General features: G+C 34.4%; 1 protein-coding gene across 1 annotated transcript; it reads right to left on the bottom strand.

The window, feature by feature from the left end:
• Positions 1-7,366: 7,366 nt before the first annotated feature.
• On the bottom strand, positions 7,367-8,186 carry LOC125810501 (putative germin-like protein 2-1). Its single transcript, XM_049489975.1, has 2 exons — positions 8,050-8,186; positions 7,367-7,917 (listed from the first exon to the last, which is right to left on the bottom strand). Exons 1-2 carry the CDS (start codon positions 8,174-8,176, stop codon positions 7,367-7,369), a joined length of 678 nt encoding a protein of 225 aa, XP_049345932.1. The 5' UTR covers positions 8,177-8,186.
• Between the last annotated feature and the right edge of the window lie 863 nt (positions 8,187-9,049).

Below are 9,049 nucleotides of genomic sequence, written 5' to 3'. Positions count from 1 at the left end.
GAACTGCAGAAGGCAGTTTCCAGGGGACCTGGTACCAGTGAGAGTCACGAACTGATGCTCAAAGAATTAAGGGATGAAAACACAATGCTGTTGAAGACAAATGCCTCTCTAAATGAGGACATTAAGTCCCTAAACAAGCAACTGATACAGGCCCATGAGAGTGCAAATGAGCGCATGATACAGGCCCATGCGTACTTTTAATCCCTCCCATCCTCCGTCCTAAATGTGTCTTGTTTCTCATATTGTTTTTTTTCTTTTCACCTTGTGTCTTTTGTTGTTTTGACTAAAACTACAGTGGTTAGTATATATGATATGATGCTTTCTTTTTGTTAAGTGTCTTGTTCATGTGTGATTTAATATTCTCTTTATGCTTACGTGCACATGTTCTGTGTGGCCCAAGGGCCTGAATTCTTTATTGCCTTGCATTTAACTTGAATATGTTTACTGCTTCACCTTTTCAATGATGTCAAAAGGGGGAAGTTTTGTTGTGTGGAATAGGGGCACTGAACTAAGGGGGAACTGTGATTGTTAGGGGCATTGAACTAAGGGGGAACGAACTGTGGTTGTTACTGGTGCACTAACAAAGGGGGAATTTGTTATGTATTTGAATGAATGTTTGTTCCCTCACGAGAGGAGTTATGCATGTTGTTTGTCATCATCAAAAAGGGGGAAAATGATAAGTGCTAATGCTCCTAGATGTTTTGATGATCTCCTCACAAGTGCAAGGACCTGGTCCTCTGCAGAGTATGAATACTCGTCCAACTGTCAAAGTGATGTACAACTGTAAAAGTTGTATGCGTCAGAAAGTTGGTGAAGCTGCAGAGTACTTCACCAATCAGAAACAAGGAGGTTGCTTGTACGTTTGGTAATAACTCTTTATGGTATATAATAAACAAGATACAACAATATTACTCATTCATTCAAAGAGAGAAAAATTTCAAGCTTCAAGAACAGCAAGGGATCTGATCTGTAACACCCTAGAAATTTTTTTTGAACTAAGACTCGAACCGTTCATCGTAGTGAGTGAGATTTTACCGAGAATTTAAAATTTCTTAATTGTTTAGTTCACTAGATGTAGCACATTGAGTTCCGAAAAAAAAATAAATTGGAAATAACAAAATCTGAAATTTTACAAGTTAAGCTAAGTATGAGTTTTGGGTTGACTTCAAACGACCATAACTCCTAGCTCAGGATGATTTAGTCATTCTACCAGTTACCGTAGGAAACATCTTTGAATTATCTTTCCAACGCCGCCGAGTTTGATAAGTTTCGAGGTCGGATGAGTGAGCTATGGCTTTTGAAGTTAGGCTGTCCAGTTAAGGAAAGTCAAAACCGGGTTTTAGAGGGGTAGTTCGGTCTTTTCCTTACCAAAACAGATTTAATTCGTTTTTAGTAATATTTTAGGGGTCTAATCTGATTAGGTTCAGTTTTATAATTCTAAAATACACCTAGGGTTTTAGTTGAGAGTTCAAGAAGAGAAAAGAGGAGAAAGAGGAGAAAAGAGGAGAGGATCAAGCGTTCGTCGAGATTTTTGCGTGTTGTAGCGGATTTTCGCCATGAATTTGATCCCTAAGAGGTATGTAAGCTTCCATAGTGTTGGGTTCTTTCACCCACACGCCAATCATGATTTATTCAGCGTAATTTCGTTCTTGAAATTTATGGATTTAAGTTCTTGATGAGTTCTTGATAAGTGTTCTTGAAGTTTATTAAGTTTTGAAGTAAGATTCTGCTTAGGTCAACTTTAAACGACCATATCTCTTAGAATATTAAGAGTTACGTGAGCCATAACCTATCCAATTAAAGGTAATTGAATCTACTTTCCAACCCCACCAATTTCACGTCAATCCAATATCTGAGTAAAAAGTTATGACTATTTTAGTAACCTATACAGTGCTGTTACGAATTAGCCGACGGGAAAATATTGAAAATAATCGGTTTTTGTCTTTTTACCTCCAAGAAAACCATCAACGAATTTCTTGACTAATAAAAAGCTCAAAACAATCAGATTTTCATCTTCACTCATGAAAATCATAATTTTTGGCTATAGAGATTTTAAGAAACTAACCCGAGAATCTCAAGAAAGGTCTTCTTGATTGTTTACCTTCAAGCTAGGGTTTCAAGGCTTCTAATCAAGTTCTTCGTCAAGATTCTTAAAGATTCTTCAAGATTCTTCAAGAATCTTGTTCTTCTAGGTATGTAAGGCTATCATAGTGTTGGACTGGTTCGTCCTCACACCCTACATCTACTTTCAGATCAGTAAAGAGTAATCTAGGAACCTTTCCCTAGATTTGAGTATTCTTGAGATAAGTTGATTTTGAGTTCTTGAATTCACGTTTCTTTTAAAAGTTATATTCCTAATTATCGAATAGCTATATTGTTATTGAGATCCTTCATATCATGAATCATAACTCTTGAATTCATAATTCATAATTCATAATTCAAATTCAAGAGAGAGTTAAGAGTAGAGTTCAAGGAAGCCTTTGAGTTCAATTGTGAATCCTTTGAGATCAACTATCGATTTGAACTAAGTTTTGAGGAAGTAAGTCAGAGAATGAGAAGAGTCACATACATGAGTTTCATAATGTTATGTAGACCTACGAGTCAAGTCGTTCATGCCCATAAATTCCGCATGAACTCCAGAAGTTGAGTATCTTTGAGAGGAGTAGTATCTTCAAGTTCTAAGTCTTGAGTATTGAGTTCCTAATCCCCTTTGAGATTATATTTCTAAGAATGGGACTATTACATGTTACCCATAAAGTCTTTGAGTTGAATTGTTCATGCCCATAATTCCGCATGAATCCTATAAGTCGAGCAGTCTTGAGAAGAGAAGTATCTTTGAGTCCTTGAGTTGAGTCGTTCATGCTTATAATTCCGCACGAACCCTTTGAGTTGAGCATTCTTGAAATTAGTAGTATCATTGAAGTTCTTGAGTTCCAAGTATTTGAGTTTTATCTATGGTTATTGAAAACCTTGCATTGAGTAGTTCATGTCCATAATTCGGTATGAACCATAATTTAAGAAGTCTTTTACAAACGTTTTAACTTTGTTTTAAGACTTAAGTTTTGAGTTCAGTAAAGAGTAAAGTGTGAAGTCCTTTTCTTCAAAAGTATATGGGGACTAAGTATTCCCAAAGAGTTTATAAATGTTTTCACATTTAGATAAGAACGGAAACTGAGATTTCCAAAGGGCATTCGGGCTAGTTTTCAGAAAAGAGTAATAGCTTTCTAAATGAAGCAAGTAGGGAAACTGAGATTTCCAAGATAGCCTTTGAGCTAAGTTTTTGAGCAATTATCTCAAATCAGTAGAAAGAAGTATGTTTTTTAAAACATAAGAGCTAGTATATTTTTGGGAGTAGTATTGAGCACCGATATGGGGGAGAGTTCAGACAACTCACAGCTTCCATTAACCATGTAGCCACCATGGGTAGAAAAGGGTCATACTTTTTAGATGAGCCTTTTTCTAAATAGTCTAGTGGATCCATTAGGCAGTTCAGGTCCTATACCTTTGGCCAGGTATAGGATGCGCTGGCAGCGTGAGGAAGATCGCTGTATCATCACAATAGCTCTTATGTGATGGTTGTCGATTAGAGAAACTCCCACAGAAGTTATTGTATTTTTATATACATCAGTTTATTGTATTTTTATATACATTTCAGAGTTATGTTGTATCCTTGCATACACACAGATTTGACAGCATGTTTTTAAACAGTTTGTTTCTTTATATGGCACTTGTTTTAAATTGCTTTTTATTGAAATGAATTCAGTCATATTTAGTTGAGTATTCAGAGTTGAGTATCCAGAGTCGAATATCATATCTTTGAGTCAAATATCATATCTTTGAGTCAAATATCATATCTTTGAGTCAAATATCATATCCTTGAGTTGAGTATCTAATCTCGGAGTTGAGTATCTTATCCTTGAGTACTTCTGATTTGAGTAAGTTTGAGTAGTTTTGAGTACCTTTGAGTATTCCTTGAGTTGAGTAAGTTTGAGAAGAGGTAAGTATGTTTCATTTCTATCAAGTTTCAAGCTTATGTTTATGTTTTAGAATTCCTCTTACATGCTCGTACATTCCACGTACTGAGCCATTTGGCCTGGATCTTCTCATGATGCAGACACAGGTATTCAGGATCATCAACAGGAGCTTCGTTGATACATCCGAGAGTTCGAGTTAGCTATGGTGAGCCTCCTTGCTTTCGGAGGATTTCATTTACCTTTCAGTTATATCAGTTGTTAGGATGTCGTGGGTCTTGTCCCGACTTCCATCTTTATCAGTTAGAGGCTTCATAGATAGTCAGTATAGTTGAGAAGTCTGTATCATTTATTTTATTAAATGTTTTAAAGACTAAAGTTGCCTTTTTATGGCGAGTCGTATATATTTTATTATACAGAGTTTTCTTTGAACTTAAAGTTTTATGAACTTTTATTTCAGTTTTTAAGCTTTGTATGCTTGAATCAGTTTTCCGCTTGTAGTCAGCCAGGATGAGGGTTCGCTTGGGGACCAGCAATGGTCTTCGAGTGCCGGCCACGTCCAGGGTGTAGGCTCGGGTCGTGACATGATCGATTGCTTCAAGAGCTTTTTGTACCAGCTGTTATTTTGTTTGCTTGTAATAGTTCTGATATTGTAAGATCCGCTTCACTTGTGAAAGAAACATTTCAAACTTGTTTGAATCATTGTAAGAACTAGGTTAAGGGTAACTTAGGTTCTTACTCCAAAAGGTCTATATTAATCGGTTAGGATTAGTATAGTGGGCGGTGTTGTATCTGCTCTGGCTCATCTAAGTAATAGGAGGTATTGCTTAGAGTTGGGATTAGTAGGCTAATCTCGGTTTGTAAACTTGCTTTTACTTTTGCTTGGAGAAGATTAGTGAAAGAAGTTTGAAAAGTCCTGGCAGGCCAGGTCGTGGTTTTACTCCCTTGAGCAAGGAGGTTTCCACGTAAAGTTGTTGTGCAATCTTTACTTTCAGCACTTTGTTTATTTTATGTTATTTTAACTGTGCTGAGGACCCGGTCCCATAGAAAACGTGGACGCATACATTCCAACATCCACAATATTGGATGGCTCCAATTTTGCTCTATGGTAACTCCACTTCGTAATCTTTGTTCAAGGTAAGGGCCTTTCTCGGTAGCCAACAGATGCAAAAAGTTGATATAGTGATATTGAAATATTGTTGACTTGTTACGGTACTTGAAATTTGAAGAAGACATCGAAAAACAAATTTGATCTTTTTTTGTAAACAAACGACATATATTTTGCACAATGCAGAATGTTTGATCGTTTGAGAGACTTCAAATATTCGACAATAAAAATAGTGATAGAGAAATTAAAAAGATAAATATAAGAATAATAATGTGGGTTCATTTAAATCATCTGGATAAGAGAACAAAATAGGTAACCATGTAAGAAATAATTACTATAATTACCTAACAGACTATTCCATTTTTTTTTTCAAATTTAATAGTATTGGAGTTTTTGTTAACAATATATATATTCTTTAATGGCCTTATAATCGAGTCGTTCCTCATATCTTCTATCATCAGCAATGCCACGGTCACAAATCGGATGAGCAGCGTTACAGGGTTCTCACTTCTCACAAAGATCACCATGCTTAAAAGGCACACCTGATCCCGTAAAATCAATTAGGAACAACAATATAATTGTCGCTAAATCATCTTTTCAGTAGAAGTTATCCATTTGATTGCAATTAGTCCGATAAGATATAAAAATAAAACTTTTTTACTCCGAACATTCTCTACCTTCAATTTCAAAAGAGCTCGATCACTCTACATTCATCAAATTCAAATTCATTCAAAAAACTTCTCTAAATTCACCAAATTCAAAAGGGTTCGATCACTCTCTCTCCATTCCATCTGAAGCGGCAGCTTTGAGATTCACAAAATTGATCACAAGCACCAGCTTGATCACTTTCTTCTGATTTTCTTATAATTTGGTTGAAATTTGTTTACTATAAGATAAGGAATGCTACTGCATTCACAAAGTGTTTGACAAAATATTTAGAATTTTTTTATTTATTACTCCTGATCAGGTTATTCCTTTCAATTAACTCAGGTTGGATTTTAATATATATCTAGAAATTTTTAATTTCGATGTTGGCATTTTCTGTCAATAACATTACTTTGATTGCTTTTCAATTTAACTTTTTAAAACTTGAGTTGTTTTGATTAGCGTAGTATAGCTTTGGCGAAAACATAGCTGAAAAAACCTTTATATATTAATCATATTTCGTTTTCTTCAATATTTAGGTCAAGAGGATAATTAAAATTCTCTATCTCACGATCAGTAGTCGAGGTGAGGTAAGAACATAAAAATCCTTTTGCTATTCATGATTTCTCCTCTTCATGTCTTTTGTTGAATCAAGTGAATATTTGTACTTCCAGATATATCGATTCCATGCGAATTGAAAACTTTCGTATCTCTCGCCTTTTTGTTGTTCTTTGCTTGATGAACTCTCCAGTTTTGTTTATTTTCAATCTGTTAAAATATGTTTAGTGCTCCTGAATTTTTCTGTTAAATTTGCGGAACCTAGGTTTACATTTTAACATTATTTTTAGTTGTGCAAATCCTTGTTGATATCGACAAATGAACAATTTCAGGGTATATGTATTATGACTTCGATTCTCCAGACTGTTTTTGTGATCTTGATGAGACCTTATCAACAAATTTTCAAATAATTGCCGCTAAAAGTACCAATTCTCTATATAAATGTCACTAAAGGCTTTAGCCACAATGGATGCAATGACATTAACTCAATTGTCACTAAATACTTTTGCGGCAATATTAGAAAATATATTGCCACTAAAGATCTCTTTTATCATAGTGATTTGCAAATTGGGGTCTCATTGGTGCCTGTACGTGATTGACTAATAATGTTATATATACTCTAATGGTTTGTGTGAATTTCAGTTTTGGCTGAACATTTCCTCGTTGATAATGAAAAGGATCATTTAAATGTGAAGCAAATAGCAAGAAAGAGAACTCTGATCAACTAGACATTCATGAGGTATAACTCAACTTTGAAATGTTCAAATGCAGGAAATTTTGTTTAAATTCAATTCATGTATCCTACTCAAACATATAAAGAGGGTTACCAATTTGGATAAATTAATTTATTATAAAAATTATATATAGCCATTAAGAATGTCTATTCCACTCTTAGATTACAAAAGGTGCATGGGCTTATTCATTATATTGCAAAGAAAGATTATAGGTACATACATTGCCACTTGATTTATTAGGAGTAAAGTATTATTCCAACGCATTCATAAGATGCTGGTGAGCAGCTAACGCTCTGCAAACAACTTTCAGAAAAACACAGAATCATATTTTTAAAGACATATAATATAACCTAAGAGAATTTCTTTCGAAGTTCTGCAATCTCAGTCTTATTAAGCTGGAAGCCTTTGGCAAGAATGTCGTCTGAAATAGGTGGATTTGAAGCAAAGATTGAATAAGGAATAATGACAAATCCAGGATTTTGACTATTGAAATAAAAGAGAAAAGTAGCTTTTTTGTATCCCATGTTATACAGGAAGTGAATAAGACCTTGTGGGAACACAAACACATCGCCAGGATTCAAGATTTTGGAGAAGAGACGACTCTTAAAGAAGTTTGCAGGATCAGGGACAAGAAATCCTGCATAAGCAGTACCCTCCAGGATAGTTATCATCTCAGTAGCTCGAGGGTGCATGTGAAATGGTCCAATACGTTGTGGTTCCAGGTCAGCACGAACAAGAGTAATACCAAGAGTGTTAAGTCCAGGCATGTTGTTTACATCCACAGTCTTTAAAGAAAAACCTAACCCAGGCACTTCATTTCCACTTACATTAAGACCTGAAAAATAGAAATCATTCGCTGTTGCAAGCTTTGGGTCTTTGCAAATCTTCCCGTTCACGAAAACTGCACACGTACAATAAAATGAAGCTAAGCGCATATTACTCAGATAATAAGATGTGACATAAATTGTACAACATACATACAAAAACTATGCCTCATTCCGAAACAAATAAATAATATAGAAGGAGGAATAACCTGAAGCCTGAGAGTCGTTAAGAGCAACACATATGTCCTGTAGAGGGTTGTTATCATAAGCATAAACAGGGGAATTACAAATGAAAGCACTAATGGCCAAAGTTGTTATAAACCACCACATCCTCATTGTTATGCTTTAGTTTGTTATGATTTTTCCCCCAAACAACCAGAAATTAGGTGTGACTATTTATACGAAATTAAAAAACAATGGGTACTGAAAATTTTGCACTAGTTTATTTGGTAGGCATAGTATATATAGGGTTAAGATTTCCATATGAACTAATTTATTTTGACTTTTGAGGAACTAATAAATAGACTAAGCGTAAAAGTAAAACATACTGAATAGGTTATATATATTATATTTAATTTAGTTTTTAGTCATATCTATATCTATCTATCTATCTATATCTATCTATACTACCTTAAAAGCATGAACTCCCAAACTTAAATGTTGAATTACTATAATATCCCTAATTAAAAATACTCAATTTATTTTATTTATTAATTTAATTAATTTTATTTTATTGAAAGTAGATACCTTTTCAAATTAAAGGATTATAACTTTTTTAATGAGTTGTGACTTTTCCAAAGGGTTATGACTTTTTTGACGGGTTGTGACTTTTCCAATGAGTTGTGACTTTTCCGAAGGGTTGTGATTTTTTCGAAGGGTTGTGCCTTTTTCTGATGAGTTGTGCCTTTTTCAAAGGGTTGTGACTTTTCCAATAAACAACATCTTCTCCGATAAGCAGTGACTTTTTTGAAAGGTTGTGACTTTTCGGATAAGGCACAATTAACACCTATTCATACTACTATTTGGTAGCTATAAATAGAGGGGTTTCCTCACACTTTTAAACTACAATTTATTAAGTTCTCTATTCTTCTTCTTCTTAAAAAATCTCAAGTGTTATTTACAAAAATTGATCAAGTTCGAAATTCAACGAAATTCGAGGTACCATATAAGAAAGAGTTGATGAAAAAATTGTAGCAAATCATTTATCAA

This window comes from Solanum verrucosum, unplaced genomic scaffold, assembly GCF_900185275.1.
Source record: "Solanum verrucosum unplaced genomic scaffold, falcon-dt-bn FXZP01000118.1, whole genome shotgun sequence".
NCBI classification, from domain to species: Eukaryota; Viridiplantae; Streptophyta; class Magnoliopsida; order Solanales; family Solanaceae; genus Solanum; species Solanum verrucosum.
Note: the sequence above shows the minus strand (reverse complement) of the source record. Positions and strands in the feature narration are given on the sequence as shown.